At 35.6% G+C, this 19,745-nt stretch overlaps 1 protein-coding gene across 4 annotated transcripts in view; it reads right to left on the reverse strand.

Moving 5' to 3' along the window:
- Positions 1-207: 207 nt before the first annotated feature.
- The window catches only part of SEC24B (SEC24 homolog B, COPII coat complex component), a 49,009-nt gene continuing 29,471 nt past the window's right edge, over positions 208-19,745 (reverse strand). For all 4 annotated transcript variants that reach the window (XM_050338144.1, XM_050338143.1, XM_050338141.1 and 1 more), the window contains 13 exons: positions 19,346-19,464; positions 18,937-18,992; positions 18,417-18,623; positions 18,015-18,138; positions 17,227-17,385; positions 16,622-16,795; positions 15,878-15,988; positions 14,500-14,675; positions 12,801-12,938; positions 10,599-10,703; positions 9,446-9,538; positions 7,812-7,915; positions 208-6,659 (listed from right to left, as the gene is read on the reverse strand). In XM_050338144.1, coding sequence (XP_050194101.1) covers positions 6,545-6,659; positions 7,812-7,915; positions 9,446-9,538; positions 10,599-10,703; positions 12,801-12,938; positions 14,500-14,675; positions 15,878-15,988; positions 16,622-16,795; positions 17,227-17,385; positions 18,015-18,138; positions 18,417-18,623; positions 18,937-18,992; positions 19,346-19,464 — 1,681 coding nt within the window. In that variant the 3' untranslated portion in view covers positions 208-6,544. The remainder of the gene's footprint in view (positions 6,660-7,811; positions 7,916-9,445; positions 9,539-10,598; positions 10,704-12,800; positions 12,939-14,499; positions 14,676-15,877; positions 15,989-16,621; positions 16,796-17,226; positions 17,386-18,014; positions 18,139-18,416; positions 18,624-18,936; positions 18,993-19,345; positions 19,465-19,745) is intronic.

The following is a 19,745-nucleotide window of genomic DNA, read 5'->3' on the forward strand; positions in this document are numbered from 1 at the left end:
GACAGATGAACACCATCAGAAATTTAGAACACACAGAGAAACTTAGGAGAGCCTTAGAAAGTAAATTAAGGAGAGGACATAACAGTGTACTGAGGAAAGAAGGGTATAGAGCAGTTTACTACCTCCTGTTCTCTCCAGCTCAGGAAGCTACAGAGCGTTCAGCATCTCTCAGAAAGAAGAAAAAAACCCCAAACTTTTCTCCACAGGTAGTTAGATCGCAAAACCTTTCATTAGAAGAAATCATTCAATATATGGTCACCAATACTCACTTATTCCAAGTAACAAAAATGCTGACAGGGTTTTACACAGCAAGCTGATCTCTAAATAAGTCAGGTAGAGACGCGACTCGGGATAGGATAACTCACACACTAGAGCTTTCTCATGTTTCACCCCGATAATTGGATACCAGTCACTCTTAAAGGAGACAGGATGTCAGAGAAGGTGAACGGGCAACTCTGCTCGATGATCCAGCTGTGGTTTGATGGTGATGGAGCAGCTGACAGAGCCTTTGTGTGCTGCTTTTCTGAGTGGCTGTGTTCCTCCTGCAGAACCAATCCATGTGCACTGCTAGAGATGCCAGTCATGGCTGCAGAGGCAGTTTCCACTCTTTTTCCAGGAACTTAAAAGTTTCAAAACGTGTTTGGAAGGCTGAAAGATTTCACGCTCGCTCTCCAAGAATAAATTACTTGTTTGTGTAAATAGCTTTGATAATTAGAAATAATAGCTTGGATGAGGGAAAAGGGAAACTTTGGAAACTCAAATGGCTTTTTATTTTGAATAAACATGTAAGGCACTTAGAAATACAGCCATATTGCAAGAAATTGCTAAACTTGATAGACAGTCAAAACACCAATCTTTCTGAAGCTCTGCACATGCTCAGCAAGCTGGATGAAGATATCCAGCACATATACCAGTGATTCTAGTTTTACTTTTAGTCCTGGCTTCTCCTAAGCTTTATTTCAGATAATGAAGGCATTGTACTCAGCCGCTAAAAAGAAAGAGAAGAGTAGAAAGAATTCCTTAGCTACAGGTGACTGCTAAATTTTTTACTTTTTTTCTTTGCTTCTGCATTAGGTCATTAGGTAACTTCTAGTAACATTTTATATTCATAAAAGCTGAGATTTACAGCCCACAGAAATATACGAAAGCATCGTATCTACAGAAGCTATTAACAATAGGAGCTATTCTCCTAAATGTTACTTTCCCTCCCCAAATGATTTTCTAACATCAAAATATTTTGTTAATTTTAAAACATATTTTCAAATAATATAGGAATAGTATTGCCTATGGCTAACAGATTACCAAGACAGTTAATTATCACCAACTCTTTCTCATGCTTGAGGATTCTTATGCCAATAAGGACTTCACTCAAGAATCTCACAAAGCCTCAGTGTCTTGCAAGCAGAGGCTTTCTACTCTGAGTGATAAACACAAGAAAAGTAATATTATACTAATTGCTAGCCAGACAGTACTTCCTTCCAACACTCCCGACCTGTGTAAAATTCTCACTTTTCTTTGAATGGTAACATGATTAAGGGTGTAATTTGAGATCCTCTAGGGTAGGCTTCTCTTAACATTTGAAAAATCAAATAAAACCCTCACAGGTAGCTTTAAGAAAATATAAACCAGATAAGAATAAAGGTGAACAGGTGCAAGAAAAAGGATTAAAACTCTTTCTCCTTTGAGAAAGGTTGTGAAAAATTTCCAGGAGTTCTGCCAGCTTCTCTATTTATCTTCTGTAGTGTGCACCTGCTAAAATCTTGTGTATGACTGATACTCCTAATTAGGCAGCTCCATCACTTTTTCTAAGGACCCTCAAAGGAAAATAAGAAGAAATTCTGTGAAGTATTTGATTTTTTTTCTAGTTATCAAAATTGTAAAGGAAAACTGTCTTCCTGCAACAGGAAGACAGTAAGAATTTATGACTGAGGCATAAACTGAAGAATGATCTATTATGTAGTTATTTGAATTTTCATTGCTTTGGTGCTAGTCTTTTACACAACACTAATCCTGTGAGAATTCTCTTGCTACACTCAAATAAGTAGAATGCCTTTGGATTTTTCATGAAAAGGCATCACCAGTAACTTGTAAGGAAAAACAAAATGTTCTCAAGAGAGACTTCAATCCCAGTTCTTTGCAATAGTTGTAAGCACACTTTTCCAGATTCCTGCATTTGAATATTACATAACATCAGTTTAAGTAAAGACGTGCTAGGTTTTCTTTTTTTAATTCTAGAGGCTGACAGGTAAAGAAATAAATCATTACAGTCTCTCCATTCCCCTTTTAAAATTACCAATACAACTGTACCAAAAATACTGCTATGCTAAAACTCAGAGATGTTTGTGATTCTAATTAAATCCTACCTCCTTTATGAAAATCTGAGAAGCAACAGTATATGTAAACATTCCTCCACCATTTTTCAGAACAAATTACCAGAAAATATTATATATATTTAACATGCATTGAAATCCAAATAACTGCCTTTAAGCAAGAAGTCACTCAAGTAATTTTACATAGTAGCTGACACATATATTCATTGCCACTTTCAGCCTCAAACCTCCACACTCCCCATCACTGAAAATGGTGCTTTTGCAGGGTTATATCCTGCCCACTATCAGAATACAGCACTGGGACAAAAGATACTCCAAAACTGAAATCAACATGAGATCTTTCCAGACTCTTATATAATACTTCTAACTACAGAAATCACTGACTGAAGTTGCAATTATTTTCTCATTAACCCACTTGTGTTCCATACATTGTAACTTTAGCATCAAATTCTTAAGAATCTACTTGGCCTGAAAAATCATGACTCCACATTTAAAATTACTGAAAGGCTCTTGACTCTCAGGATTACTAACAACTGATCTTTGCTTTCTACAAACACTAGCTGTGACAAAACCGTCTTTTCAGTACGTGACCAAAAGTACAGAAAACCAAAGCCAAACACAATTACTTGCACCTGGTCATCTTTTCTCCATTGCCAGGTAGCTCTACAGCAGGATTAATAAATGGGTTTATATCTAATAAGCTTAAGAACAAAATAAAGAATCAAGATCAATAACTCTTGGAGAGCTGCATCATGTGTCCTACCATTGTAAGAGCTTTCTAGGCTCTTAATTTCTCCCACAGGAACTTCCATACTACTTAGTTGGTAAAAGAGGTACAAGATGTTGCTTTTAGAACTAAGATATAAAAAAGGGACACCCAGTGTCAGTATTTAAAATACTGAGAATCTGAACTTAGCTGGGGCTGGGGAACATCTTCCCTGGCAAATAAGCACGATTTATATTTGCAGTGTGGAAGGTGTTTGGGGAGTAGTTTAATCCCTAAAATGGCTAGAGAGCTATCTTGGACAGTTCAGCACTTTATTTAAGCTGATATGAAAGCATGCCTCTTTTCTCCAAAACCTTACTCAGTAGGCAATAAGCTTATTGAGCTTCACAGTACATCCCTTGGTAGGAATTAATCTTTTGATGTGCATCTTGTGGTACAGTGCTGTGATCCAAGCCATTGTAAGCAAAAGTGTCTTTTAGATCAAAAAGAATTTAGGGTTAGGGGGGACCAAATGGTGGGCTCTTGTGGTCCCACCTCCCTGCTCAAGCAGGGTCATCCTAGAACACATACCACAGGATTGCATCCAGATGGTTCTTGGGTATCTTCAGTGAGGGAGACTCCCCAACCTCTTTAGGCAATTTGCTCCAGTGCGTGCTCACCCACGTAGTAAAGAAGTTCTTCCTCATATTCAGGTGGAACTTCCTGGGCATCAGTTTTTACCCACTGCCTCTTGTCCTATTGCTTGGCACCACCGAGAAGAGTTGGCACCATCCTCCATCCTCCCTCCCTTCAGATACTTATAGACGTTGACAGGGTCCCCTCTGTCATCTCTTCTCCAGGCTGAACAGGCCCAGCTCCCTCAGCCTTTCCTCATAAGAGAGATGCTCCAGTCCCTTCATCATCTTTCTATCTCTGCACCAGAACCATTCCAGGAGCTCCATGTCTTTTACTGAGGAGCCCAGCATTGGACACAGCACTGCAGATGCAGCCTCACTAGGGCTGAGTAGAGGGGCAGGATCACTTCCCATGTCCTGCTGGCAATGCTCTTCCTAATGCACCCCAGGATACCACTGGCCTTCTTGGCCACAAGGGCACACTGGACTGTGGACAGCTGGTTGCCCACCACGACCCCCAGGCCCTCCTCAGAGAGGTATTCTTGCCGTGCCTACAGATATTCTATTGATCAAAACACTAAAATCAGTACCCTGAATTCTGAGATGTTTCAAAATCAAGATATTTCCATGAGACTGTCTTTTTAAAATTTAAACCAAACATCAGTCACAATGGAGGTATGCTCTATAATTAATAATAAAAAAACCTATATTCTCTGTGCTGTGTAATAATTTTACTGAACAAATAGCTCTCAAGATGTACTTTTCATAATTTTTATATACAAAACCCCATAGAAGAATAAAGCTTTAGGAAATGATTTTACAGAATATGTTGCAATTAATCATGGCATACTGTGTTCCCAGATATCAATACCAAACTCACAAATCAGAAGCATCTATCACGGAGCATTTAAAGTTGTAACATGCCCTTCTTGTCTTTGCAAATACAAATGATTTTTAAGATGCCCCACTGTTCAGCAGTAGCACTTAGCTTTCACCCAATGCAAATTAATCTACAAACAAGCACTGAAATCCTAAAGGTCTGATTTAGGGACCACATTCAGCATTGCCGCAGACATTTATTACACAATATTAATCTACTAAATGGAAAGTTTCTCTTTTGTAATCTTTGGGTAACTTAAACACATTTAGTAAAGGACAGCACACAAATATAACTTATAAGGTATCTTCTCAAAACAGTGAGTTTGTGCTAACATGCAGAATAACACTACTTGCAGAATTTAATTATTGTAGCTTTTAAAGCATTTGCAAACCATAGCTAGTACATTTTCTCCTTGACTATTTGATTCAGGGGCTATAGCACTTAAAACATAATGTTAGCATCTTCAAGGCTACATTAAATTAAAATGTAATCATACTAATCATAATTTACTTTTTTGTACTTAATTATTTAATTGTAGTCACATTTCATTAAACCAAACAGATAAAGTTCAGAATACTAAGTATGAGTGATTGTGCTTTATGCATTAATTCTATTGTGTCTCTAAAAAAACAAACAAAACAAAACCAACAAGCAACCTAACAAAACCATCCCAACTTAACAACCAAATTAAAAAATCTGACATAAATCTATTAAAAAGCCCAAACCATTGAGTTACCAAAACATTAGCAAGAACAAGGTTTCTGAAATATGCAAGCGTGATTACACTTTGAACTTTGTCATTTTAAAGCCTTTACTTTCACTGATGTAAGGTAATTAATTTTTACATCCCCTCTTCTTTCTCTTTAGATCACAGCAGAATTCAAACGAACAAGTGTGAGTGATTACCCACGGTTACTCTAAAGGGCAGACAACACAAGTTTACAGAAACCTCGACCAAGACTACAAGTAGTTACAGAACATAAAACAAGGTTAACAGATATGCCTTCTTTGGAATAATACATAAGAAGAGGTTTAGGAATTTTGTATTAAAAGCTCATTTCAGATTATGCAGTGTTTTCTCCTCCCTTCCACCAATCTGTGAAATAAAGTGGTAAACATGTTCTCTTCAATATTCATTTCGGAAAGAGTTTAGTTGCAAAATGATTATACTTACATAAATATAAAACCACATGATAAAGCAAAATATTTTTAATTAGTAAGCCAATCATAAATAAATTGACCTAAAATTAACAGAAGAAGCAGCTGTATTCCTTCTACATTGATACATTTTTTTTTAGCATGTTTTAATAGTCAACTTCATTGTCTAGCCTGGGACAAAACAACTCATCATCATCGAGCACTCAACAATTCTGCACACTGAGCTAAGTCTTTTTTTTTTAGTTACATTTTTTACATTTTCTTTACAAATGTAATACTTATGTACATTATATATTTTATTTCTACAATTGATTTACTTTACTGAAACTCTACAACTTTCACAGGGAATTTGCTGAAGTCTTTAGTAAATATGAATCATTCCTCTTAAAAAGAAATTCATATAAACAACCAACATACACCACTGCCCTTTGACATCTCTGTTAAGGATTTGGATCTGGAAGGGCTACTATAATAAATGTAAGAAAAAAGGCTTTACCTAATTGTACATTTTGTTAAGAAATATCATCCCACATAGCTACATAAACTCACCAGCTTGCAATAAACAGAGCACCATACCGCTGCACAACTGGATACGTGTACAAACCAATTTTAAAGTTTACTAGTGAAACAGCTTCATCACTCCTAGCACTTTGAGACTGAAGTAAATCTGCAAAATTCTTTTGGAAATGTATACTTCTTTAGCTGTAAAGCTTCCAAAACAGTGCTGTCACTGTATATTGTGAAGAACAAGCATCCACTTCTGTAACTTCCCATATGCTTCTCTCAGCCCATGCTTCTGTCTGAAGTCAGAATTTTTCTTCTATTTATTCCTTGGTCACTTACAAACCTGCTGTTGAATATTAAGTAAGAACTCGTAATACGAGAAAGCTGCTTCTGTCCGATCCTCAATTAAATGCTGAAAAAAATCTGTTTTGGCAGGGTTCTCATCTCTGAAAGAAGAGAGGAAGGTATTGAGCAAAATCAAACACTGAGCAAAAAAAAATCCACTGCAAAATTCAAACAGAGGCCTAAAGTCTAAAAAATTGCTTACTGTCCTTTGGAATCTACATTCAGTCCAAAGATACTAAAATTGCAAATAATCTAAAGTCTAGGAAAAAACCCTAAAGTTTGCAATACACTATCAAACAGCAGCATCTTTTTAAGAAGTATAAAATGGTAGAAAAACAGGTGAAATACAGTACCTTGTAGAAACACAAAAAAGCAAATGTAAAAATTATTTTGTGTTAGAAGTTAACAAATATTGGCGGTGGCAGTGAAAAAAGGCAAAAAATTAAATCTTTGGTTACCTGTAATCTCAATCTCAACAGAACAGAGAAGGTAAACAGGTCAAAGACCTAGTATCCATAATTATTGTCCCAATAAAAATTACCTGGGACACACTCCTCTGTACTGGTATTGTACAGTGTGCAGCAAAGCTCTTCCTATTTACTATGGTCTCTCAGAACTACTTGCAACTCAAGCAACAGCCATCATGCCAACAGCTGAAGAGCTTCAGTCCTTTATTTCAGCATTATTTCTCTAAGCAAGTCATCATACTCTCTAAAAGTGATCTCCTGCCCAGCTCAATAAACTGAGTATTCCAGAAGTGAAATGTAGTCTCAAGTATAATAATTTTATTGCATTTAAACTTCTTTAAGTGGGTCTTGGCTTGATAAGACTTCAAAACTTGCCTCATCTACCATAAATCAGCTGCTGTCCTATGGAGTTCAGTAACAAATACATACAATCATTTACCCATCTACAGATTACTTACTTTACTTCTTTTTTATATGTATATATCGAAACTATATGAGGTGTAACAGAAATTAAGCTGGCTAAGTCCACTGACCATAAGGACATCCATTGCTTTAGTGTATTCTTAATATAAAAATATGCAACTAATTCCTACCAATAAAACTATTAGTAGTTGAATTCACACTAGCTTTAAAGATGACCTTTGTCACTAAGCAGTTTTAGATAAACAGCATTATATCAACTGCAAAGGTGATGTTATTCAGATATAAGCACTTTTCATCAGTTTTAATCAGAAACTGTAAATACAAGCTGCCATTAACAACTTAGTATCTAACAGAAATACTTACTTTATTACTTGAAGAACTGGACTTAAAGGTCTACTGTCTCTAAGCCAAGATATAAAAGATCGCGTCCTTTCTGAAGAAAGAGCATCTACCTCAGGAAGCTGCGTCTGGTTGAAGGTAATGGAAAGAAGTCATCATCTTTTATTATCAAAACTATTTTAAAAACTATTTAGGAGAAATAGATCCTGAAAGTTGTAGCATGACTCAACCCACAATTTCTATTTAGAAATTAGCAACCATGGATTTATATATACAGATTTTTTCTTCAGCTTTAGCATTTAAGTACATCTTTAACTTAAACAGCATTTTAAGTGCAAAAGATTTTAGAAAGCAAGTTCATTTGAAAAGTCATCTTTTTGAAATGCTGCTTTGCAGTCTTCTTGCCTTTATCTTCCCCTGGCAATCAAGTTCCTACATGTTGTACTATGCATCACTGAAAAGATGAGCAAAACAAGAAGTGAAATCTGAATTGCAAGTAAATTTCAATGCAAAGATTTTACTGGACTACTTGGTTGGGGAATAAGGTTAAAAATTGAATTAAAGCCAACTCTTCAGCCAGTATAACCTTTTAAGACAATCAATATGACAAAAAAGAATTTATTTCAAAATTAAACTAGTTCCATTGTTATCTTTGTAGAATGGAGCACACAATTTAATTAGTTTTTGTCTCACTTTCAATATAACCTTTAGAAAAAAATTATCCTCCTTCCCCTATCTGAGTTCTTCCTGAAAACTCTATTAACTAATACTTACCACCACCAGAGGAGCCACTTTTAAATTGCCAATACATGCAAAATACAAAACTCTAAACAAGCAGTCCAATTCTACAGTAGTTTCTAGCTTACCACTCTTAATCTGTTCTTCTAATTACCACTTTTCACTTCCCCCCTTGATACTATGGAAGCTTTATGAGCAGAAAATCTTCCTATCTTTCTAAACTAACACATTTTTGGTACTATGTGAATATAATCATTTGATCCTGAACTTTTCTAGAGTGTCTAGAGACCCTTAAAAGGGTCCTTCCTTACTTGCCATTTGTTGGCATTTTGGAATCACTCCTCATGGAAGAGGAGACTTCTCTTTATTTCCTGCTCTGTTTCATACACTAGACTATAGGTTAGAGCATAAAGACCCCTCCACCAAAAATCACATCCAAGGGTCTTCGATGTTCTGATAGTTGAAAGCATTTTTTAACTCTTACCCTTACAGGCCTATTGTTTCATACCACAGATTCGGTATCTCACACTCAGATTCAGAGAAGGCTTCTGAAAACCATGGTAGCAATAAAGTAACTCTAATAATCACCATTAGACAATTTTTATATTCATTCTGTGAAATTCCTTCCTATTCTTGTGAATGCACATGTATTTCCATTAATAAAAATAAAGGGAGTAATGTAATGGAGCAACTCTTTGGCATTTCACAAATACCAAACTTTACATGTTTACGTTCTTTCCTTGAAAACATCTGACAACTTCTGTTTGGCTCCTATGAAACTGACAAGAGGTTAGAAGGTACCCAATAACCTCCCCCTCCCCAGTTCATAGTTACATAATTAAAAACTGAAAGTGCAGAAAAAAAGAGATTAAACACAAATTCCAACTGTAAGCACTACACAGATCAACTCAAATGCCTACCATTTTCTGTGGTACTGATGCATAGTTTGGGTATCCAAGGACATCTTTTATGAAGTTGTTATCGCAGTTTTTTCCAATCCAAATGTAAAATATCTGTAAGATACCAGAATCAGTTTCAGTAAAGGCCTTGCATACATTTTAGAGAAAGAGGCAAGTGGTGATGCAATAGGAATAATACCAGAATAATAACTTTCATGCAAATGAATCACTTGAGCACTCCAGTTGCACTTCATGCATACGTATCTATATTCATTATTTGCACATTTATTTATTAGTACGTTGGTAATTTTTAGAATAGATCATTAAACATAAAAAAATACAGGTAGAATGCAAATACTGAAAGAATGAGGATGCAGGACACATCTACAGTAGAACAGTTAATGCAGTAACTTCCCATGTTACCTCCTCAAATGAAAACCCTCAAATTTTATAAAGTCACATCACTGTATTGGTTACTGCACACTGACTTCCCAATCTAAACAAGTCATAGTGAAGTGTCAATTACCAAAACATATTATAGTAATTATTTCAGACATCTGGAGACAGATGATGGTTTGACATTCACACTCAGCCCCAAACTCATAAAAGGTTTAAAGCACTTTCTAGATTGCCATTTGAGTAGTGTAATGCTTTATCCAATTAAGTGTGTTTTAGTGTAATTTCTATGGATACCTTAAAATGTATCTACAAATTTTGTTCACTTTCCACAATTCCCTCACTTTTCCATAAAACCACTTTATTTGTGTGTAGCTGAGAAGGTTCCTGCATCAATGAGAAGTGTTTTGTTAAAGACTGTAGTATATGCAATTATAATAACCATAAAAGAAATTTTGGAAAATAAAAATACATTAATTCCAGAAAAAACACCCTGAGGTAAACACCTGATTGATACATTCTGACCTGATATATTCTGACTAGCCTATTATGAAAAAAAAAAAAAAAAAAGAATCAGCCTCTGAAGCCTCAAAGATACTCCTTGGATCAAAATATGAAAGCTTTTCATTGAAACACAGATTACTGTCAGGTTATCTGGAATGCTGATTCACTACACTGTTACTGTTGAGAGTTGACTGCTTTTAATAACATTGCATGCATTGCCTCTTTTTTCTTTAAAAAAAAATAGTGTGTGAAACTTGTGACTTTTTTAACTTACTGAACCACAATCCATAAGAAAAGCTCCTTCTCTTGTCAACTTCTCTGCAGACAACTTCTGAAGAGGTGGCTGAGGAACAACTCTGTCATTTACATGTATTGTACTCTGTAACAAAAACAATACTCAGTAACATCAGAATTTTACCTTTAAACAGGTAAAGCAAAACAGGAAAACCACTGCTGATCTCCAGCAAAATTCTGAGGATCCTCACGTAACCAAATACCATGTTAAGCCTAAAATGATTATGTATACCACGCAGTTCTAGAATGTTACTTAACTTAAAGCCTACTTTATGACCTAAAAAATAATAATGGAAGTTCATTTAGGTTGCTTATGTAACATTTCTGATGCTACAGATGTCAGTATTGCAAAATAATTCTAGTGTTGATCCTTGAGTGTCAACAACCTCCACTGATTCTTTTCATTGCATTCAACTTTACTAGAAATGTTGCAAGAGCAGAACAGCATCAAATGGTACTTCGCTGTAAGGGTTCACTATTTTACTGCATTCAATTAACAGCAAGTTCCTTGATTTAACATCCTGCTTGAAGTGATCCACAGGTTTCTCCACAGAGCACTGTGACTGATCCGACTAAACAATCTGGCTGTTAGCACTGACATTATTAAAAATATATCCTCCCCCAACCCAACCCCCAGTATCTTCAGATAAGAGCCGCTTCCCCCTCAAATACAAAAATAAGATGGATATCTTAGGAACCTGTGAAGCATTCTACAAATAATGTAGGGAAAAACAGTCTACAGACTAAGCACATCTGCGTGTAGTAAAAGATTGTTAAAAAAAATAATATCCCTATTTAAAAATTTCATCTTGTAATGACAAAGATTAGAAGCTTTTGGGGATTTATACGTAATTATGAATATGAAGCTACTGAATTCCACTTGGGAAAGGTCCAGGCTTTACTCAATCATCTCAAGAATAAAGTGTTAAGAGGAAGGAAATGGACAAAAACATTAAAAATAATTCCGTAATATATATAATGTTCTAAAGAAACAAGAAATTTAAGAGCAGCCTCTGTCACAAATACTTTAAACTCAAGTAATACTGAAAGATTAGCACCCTGTTATATGACTTAAAATGTGTTTTGTCAATTACTTTCAATAGGTGGAATAAGCCCTATTTTTGTATTATAGTACTAGGAAAAAACTATTTCTCAAAATTACTAGAAATAACTGGCCTGAAAGCCTCTGCTAATAAAACAGGATCTCCTAAAGACACTGGTGGTTCCTTACAGGACATGCACACTGAATACAGCATTTCAATCTAAGCGCCTCAAAAAAAACTTAACAAGGCTAGTTGAAGTTGGCTTCTCAAATACTAGGAAGGGTGGAACATAAAAAGGCTTAACTAATCAATTCCTCTGAAAAATACTGAGTTTAGACTTGCCTATCTGAGTTTATGAAATATCTCAAAAGAAACTCCGAAAACTCAAACCAAATAGGTCAGAGGTTGTGCTGAAGAATACCAATGCCAGAGAAACAACTTAGTTTATCATATAATACTTAAAAGCAAACTCCCACACACACTTTTCCAAAGGTAGTAATACAAACCCATGAAAACTTACTTAAAAAACCCCTTAATTTTTCAATTATAACTAACTTTGACCTCAAATAAAATCCTGTCTTGCTTCTTACTATTAAAAAAGTGTATCCATTTCCTAGGTTACCTCTGTAGAACTTGAATTAATGAAATCTGGTTTCATGCATGAAATACTCTCTCAGTCTGATCATGACCACTGAGAAGTACAATTCTGTTTTATCCACTTCAGTCTAAGAAACCACTAGAAGGCTGTTACTGCAGGCAACTTTATCTGATTTCAGTACACAAAACCTAGAATCATCCACTAGATCTATCTCACCCATTTCTAACAGACAGGTGTAAAACACAAAAACATACTGAAGATGTTTCCAATGCATAATCTTCTCTGCTTTTGTTGTATAATAGAAAAACATGGAATTACTGTGTCCAGTGAAACAAGATTAAGGAAAACCACAGTTTTGCTCATAACAGACTACTGTACTTGTAACTCAAAACTTGAAAACAAATATTTTTCTTGATTTTTTTATAACTTCTGGTCAATTCTCCACTTATATTATAATAACAACTTAAGTTATTACAGCACAACATTGGGTTTAACAGACCACTAAAACTAGAAAATGCTATGGACAGGCTTCATACATTACCTCATCAGTCAACTTGTCTATTCTGTACAAGTTGGGATGTATCATTTTCATCAAATGAACTAGAGGCTGGCTCTTCATCTGGCACATTGCATATACACGATCATCCAAACGTGTGCTCGTGCCTGTCCTGAATGCTTTCTGTAAGAGAATAGTGTTGCTACTCAAACAAACCCTGTATTTTGTGTCACATCTAAACAGTGCATTTCAGAATTTTGAAAGTGTCGAGCAAAGATGGCAAAGCTTTTGTAAAGAAATGTATCTTACTGAGATAGATTAGAATCTGAATCATAGAGCTTGAATAAAGTAAGTTTAAAACATAATGCATTCTCCCTCCTTACTGATAAAGGAGGGATAAATTTCCCCCTCAGTTTGTCTAAAATTTGCATGCAATTGAGCCAGCATTTCTCATTTTTAGTCTTGACAAATGCTACTGTCCTCTGAAACTCACCAATACAAGCTATTATGGAAAGATATGAGACGAGCAGAGTCCAATCAAGACACTTACGTGCATAAGATTAACTCTGATTTTACAGGATTAAGAATTCAATGTTAAGGGAAATATACTTTCACGTTTCATAGTAAAAACTAGGCTCTCATAGGATAAAATCTGGTTTGTAACTCCTTCCTACTGAATTTTTCAGATCCCCTTTAAAAGCAATTGTTAAACGATTGTTGTGAGAAGCAACAGAATGAAGTGAACTTCATGTTCTGGCTCAATGGAGAATATTCCTATAATCAAAGTTCACATTCACTTCTACAGTCCTCCTTGGTTGCCACAAGTATTTTGGTTTTGTTTGGTTTCTCTATATCCCAGGTTTTCCTGTTGTTAAGAAAGATAACAAAAAAAAATGAAAACCAACCCCTGAACAACTTGTTTTCTCAGCCACTCTTATTTCTGTCTTTTACATGGATCTTCTTTATAATAAATGGTCTGGTTTTTACCCATCATTAACTACATTATTTATGCAAGTACCAAAAGATCATAATCAATGTATTAGAGGCTGAAGTAATCACTAAGCCAAAGAAAATAAGTGATTATGATTACATCTCTTACCAAACTTGCATAAAGGTTTATTCATCATAACAGAACAAACAACTCTCAGACATGAAAATCTTTAAGCTATGAGATTTATTCATAACAAAACCCTGCAGTAAGTTCTTTTTATGTATGATGTTTGGTAATCCAAAAGAAAAAAACTGTAACTACTTCTATGTGACCTTTAAACTATATCACTTGAGTTTCTGTAACAAATTTCACCTTATCTCCATGGAAACCAGTTTTTCTTTTTGGAACTTCAAAGTACAAAGTATATGTATTGAAAAATATTTAGCTTGTTTTTCCTCCATAAAATAAAATTGAAGAAGTACTAATAAGCAGCTTTCAACAATCTACACCAATGAGCTGCCAAAATCTGAGTAATGCTAACTGTAACAGTATAGACATACTGCTTTTCATTGTAAAACAATATAAAACATAAAAAAATCAAAATGAAATAAACTAATGAATGGTTCAGACACCAGTAATTTAAAATAAGCGAATATAGTCATCTTCTACATGACAGTCCTGTAAGCATAAAGATAACAACACAATTTTCATAATTTTAGAAAAGTGTGGACATTGCTTGACCTAGAAATGAAGAATTCCTCAAATGGAACAATGAATTAAATATCAAACATTAATCCACTAGATTATACATACCTGTTTGAGAAGAGCCAAAATATAGAGTGGAAACAGCTTGAGGGAATTTGGTGCTATCAGCATGGATTGCTGCAGATTTGAGGCAGTTGACATGTATGCTGCCAAGGAGTCTACCACGGCATTAACTAAGGCATCTCTTGCATCTGCAAGACTAGATGAAACTGAGCGATCCACAGCTGTTTGGGGTAGAAGGATAGAAGAAGTTATTAGAGATGGCCTCATTCATTCCCTTGAATTTTGAAAATACTAGTTGAGTTTCTGGGTTATGCTTTAAGACTAAAAAAACCAAAACACCCCAAAATCACACCTGAGATCCTAATTTTTTTTAGGAGCAAAATAGATGACTGTCCATACTGGAACTCACTTTCACAATTCTTAAAAATACAGTGTGGCTGTATAGTTTGGCTATAAAAATACAGTTTGGCTCCATAGTTTCTACTCTTGGACAACTGAAAGAAATTTTTAAAGCTGTCATATATAGTTAAGTCTATATATAAATCCTGTTTTAAACCTTACACAAATAACTTTGCTATTGCTGCAACTCTGCTGCCCGACCTCCAAGATAAGATTTGCAGCAATTAATTTGATTTCGACACCACCCTCCCCCCAAGAAAGTTCTCATTATTTTCTCCATTATTTCAGTGGCATAATTGTGATAAATGTAAATGCAGCTTCACCTTTCTCTGCTGAGCAAGGGCTGCAAATTCTTTGACTGGAGAAAGCCACCTGCTGGACTGAATGTGCATTTAAGAAGATGACAGAACTGTTTGGGTTTGAAGGGACCTTAAAGATCATCTAGTTCCAGCCTCCAAATATGTAGATTTATTTCTTCTAATTGATTTCACTACTAATATACAACATAGCTTTTACTAAAATGCTGCACAGAGTCACCCATATTCAAATGGCAGAGATCAGCCTATGAAACAGATACTTATGACCTGCAAGTTGGGAGAATAAGAAACCTCAACCCAACAACAGAATAGAAGCAGAGAAAACTAATACTTAGATACGCTGTTGTCAGAAGTTGCCTTTTAGTCTCCAGCAACTCACTAAACTGAATCACTGTCTCTTAAGTAATCCTAGACTGCTTAAGTTTGAGATTAAAAAATGAGAGTTTTGATCCAAATATTCTTTGTTCTTTAATAAACTCTAGAGAATGTAAGAAGGCTCCTTTTTAAAGATTAAGGTCAACCAAGTACTCAGAAGAAGGAGTATTTCAGTTCACAGTTTCAGTATAACTGATTTTGTCATCTTTTGCATTCTCAGGCTTCAGTGTGCTCCAGTTTAATAGCCAGGTTTCATTCACTATTTCATTTAAATGGCTGGTAAAATTAAGAACATACAAAGAAATGCTTGAATCTTCCTGGTCTGTACTCACCCATGTTGGCTAAGAGGCAGACAACTGCTTGCACATCTGCTCCTGCATATACATCAGCCAGCGAACTTACTACGGGCAAGCAAAGTGTGTGCACTCGAATGCGACGTTCACCTAAGAGAAATCAGTGGAAATCATTATGCATTATCTCCTGCTAGAAGTGTACAAATTCAGTCTTTACAGCACATCTACTCTCATCTAAGATGCACCCATTTTATAGTAACGTACCAGTCAGGAAACTGATTTAACACTGTCTCTTATTCCTGTTTCAACCTGTTTGAATTCTGCTCTAAAGCAGCACAAGTTGAGTTACAACGTCCACAATGTCTTGATCCTACAAATGAAGTACATGGATTTCCATCCCAAAATTTTGTGGCATCTTCCAGTACAGAAATTAGCTGCTATTCCTTAATGCCCACCCAATGTAGTAGCAACTCGTTCCAATTAATCACAAGTCTGTGAATTTGGACAAAGTGCCTACCAAACATGTTACTGCTTGTAACAATGGTATGACTTGTAAGTAAAGGATTCTTGCTGAATCAGATGTAAGATGGAGATTAATCACATTATCCCATCAAAATAGCCTTTATAAGGATTTCCATTATGTGATTAACTGCCAAGTAGGCTCACACAAGCCTTGAAAAGATTCTCTTAGGGTACAGAGAAGGACAAACGGCTGTGGAACCAACTATACAAACATTATGTTACAGAAAAAGCCCATTGGCCAATTCATTTGAATTTATTTACCTTTGCTGGAAGTATACAAAAGAGCTGTTTGAAAACAAACCAAAGATGTGTCAGTCAGACTCTCCTCGATGGACATTTGTACTGCAAATCCAGCATCAGGATTGACATTAGCAAGGGACAACAAATCAGTAGATCGTACAAAAAAGTTCCCATGGAAAGTGTGTATTGAAAGACCTAGAAGCAGATTAAATAATTCAGAATGAGGTTAAAACAGCATGGAAAACTCTTATCAATAACTAAAATCCACAGCCCTCAAGCTAGGTTTAAGAAAACAGTAAAAATTCCATCATGCAAAATCAATTACACAAATCATTAGACATTTCAGCATCATCCTGTAGAGTTCGTGTTCGATTTTGAACGCTCCAAACTGAATGATGCCCTTAGACTACACATGTCAATTGAAAGTGAGATGATGCCATCAACTAAAGAGCAAAACAACAAACACCAAAAGCTAATGTAATTTACATAGAGAAACCAACTACCTTGCTCTTCAGAGAAAAAGAAATAACATGAACTTCAATGTTGCTATAGACTCAAGCACAATCAAAATGATCGTTAATGTGCTTACACCAACTTTCCCATATGAATTGGTATTTAAGACATACCTTTTGTGCATCTTATGCGCATAACTGCTTCAAATCCGATCTTTCTTGTAAGGTATCTTTTCAGGTCTTTTTGCAACTTTTCGGCCTGAGCAGGATTATGGGTACGGTGGAAAGATGGATAGTAATAGATGCATCCAGCAGAATACTTGGACATGCAAGCTGCGAAGAAAAGATATGGTTAAGAGGTAAAATTGTAACATGATGTCAGGACACAAAAATTGTGTCCAGCCTTCCACAAGACACATCTATCTTCATCTTTTTCTTCATATGACCCACACCTATAAGACAATCAGAACTGGCCCAGCCTCAGGCCACCGAAGACAGTCATGAGCCACCCCAATACACAATGACCTAATTATACACTGAGCTCAAGAAACACGCCTCCTTTGGCAGCGAAGACTGAAGCGCCTGCAGAAAAATTCAGTGGTGTGGAGGCAAAATTAAGTGTGTGCACAGAGACAAATCTTGGATTAATATCAAAAGATGAAAACTCTGTTCTAGCCCTATGATTAAACTTTATTTATTCCTTGCCATCTGGCTGCTTCCTGTTCTTGAGCAGGAGAGTACCTTCTCATTTAAAACTGTGAAATCCTAGAATAAGTTGTCTGATACCACCAATACAGTATTTCTGTTCTTTATGGCTCTCAACTTCAAAGTCAATTCCATTGCAGCATGAGCTGCAATAACCAAAGTGCAAAAATATTTACATGATTTAAAAATTCCTGAAGCAGCCTATGTTTCTAGAGAAAAGACAACAGTGCAGAAAGAGGTAACGAGGTACTCCTTACCAAGAGAAGCTAGATCAGAATATTGTGAACTTAAGAGAAATAAATCCACAGCAGTCTGCTGGCCTGAACAGTCCAGTGCCAACTTCTTATAAAAGTCTGTTGCTGGACCAAGATGCTGGACCACCTTTAGTGAATAAATCATACAGGGAAGAGTTAAGACAACAATCGTGCTTTTTCAGAGTTCATGGAACAAAAGACATACTATTCAGCAGCAAAGTATCATAAGAAAGTTTCCTTTAAATACCATACATGTGTGATCTTAAATGTATAAATATAGATATAATTTAACTTAGTGAACTGCTATAAACAAAAATCAAGCGTTGATCTGCAGAACTACACAAGTCAGAAAGACATGGTTAGTCCTTAAGTCTCATGAAATGAATATTAAAGGAAGTTTTTTACCTTTGTGCTTGACCTTTGATTGGGATCTTCTCTGGAATGCAAAAGCCCCGCTCCCAAGGATGGTAACTGAGTTTGAAAGACAGATATCCGACCACCCGTTGGAGACATCAGTTTAAATGCAGCCTGAAGAGCAGGGCCCAATGCACTGTGTGTTTCTCTTGTATTGGTGAACATATTTGGTAACGCATTCAATAGATCTTTTATCAGCTGCAGAACAGATTGAAAGGCGTTTTATGAGCTTTACAAGCTTGAGATTTTCTGCTGTTTTTAAAAAGCTCTACTGCCATAACTGAAGTGACACAACCTGTACCAAATATTTCAGTTTACACACTAAGGAAAACAAAGGCATAATTTTAGAGGTTGTGATGTATCAAACAAATTACACGTAATACTTGTATAATTAAAAATTAGCATTGGAACTACATATTATGGAGGTAAGTTTGAATTCAAAGTTTAACAGGAACATCTAATTTGAATATTTAACTCTTCAAATTCAATTATATATTTTAAGCAATCATACCTCTTTGCTTTCATGGAGATTTACAAGTAAACTATCTGGTGTAGGCAGGAAAATATCTGCAAGCAGAATGGAAGAAAACATTAAAGAAAAAAATACATTAAAACAGAACAAAACATTTCACTGCCCACTGCTACTCATACCATGAAATAGTCTATTTTCTGATATGTGTGTTAGGGAGAAAAATACAGCCTATACAAAGCTTGTCTTATTCAAAGCAAAATTATGTTTTGAATTTCACATTTTAAACATCACCTACTCTACAGTTAGTGTAAGACTACTTTTCAAAAATATATTCATTATACATTCAATAACATTGACTATCAGAATAGTTGAGAGATTCTAATCTTTCTTCTGGAAAAAATAAATAACAGATTCTCCAAAATTCAGCTTCCATTTTCTTTTTACTTACCATCAATATCTGAGACAATCAGCATCTGAGGCTGAGATAAACCTTCTTGCAAGTTGTAAAACTGAACAGTGCTGTCAAACGTTATGAACCCTATTCTTGTTCTTGAGTCTCCAGGCAGCCTGAAGCATTGAAAAATAAACTATTAAGCCCTAAATCTCTCTCTCAATACATATACATACTCTGTCAGAGCTCCTGCTGATGTTAGCAGAAACTCAGCTCTAGTGTACAGGAGTGAAGGGAGAACATAAGAAAAGAGATCTGAAACATGAATACAAGTAATATTCCCTCAGTATTTTCTGAAAAACTGGAATAATGAGTTTACAAGATCAATGTTATGGACAAGCACTCACTAATATATTGATATTTTGCTCCAAGAAGGAACCGAATAGGTTCATTTGGA

The sequence above is a fragment of the Myiozetetes cayanensis genome, unplaced genomic scaffold, assembly GCF_022539395.1.
Source record: "Myiozetetes cayanensis isolate MyiCay16 unplaced genomic scaffold, myiCay2020 scf7, whole genome shotgun sequence".
In the NCBI taxonomy this organism is placed as follows: domain Eukaryota; kingdom Metazoa; phylum Chordata; class Aves; order Passeriformes; family Tyrannidae; genus Myiozetetes; species Myiozetetes cayanensis.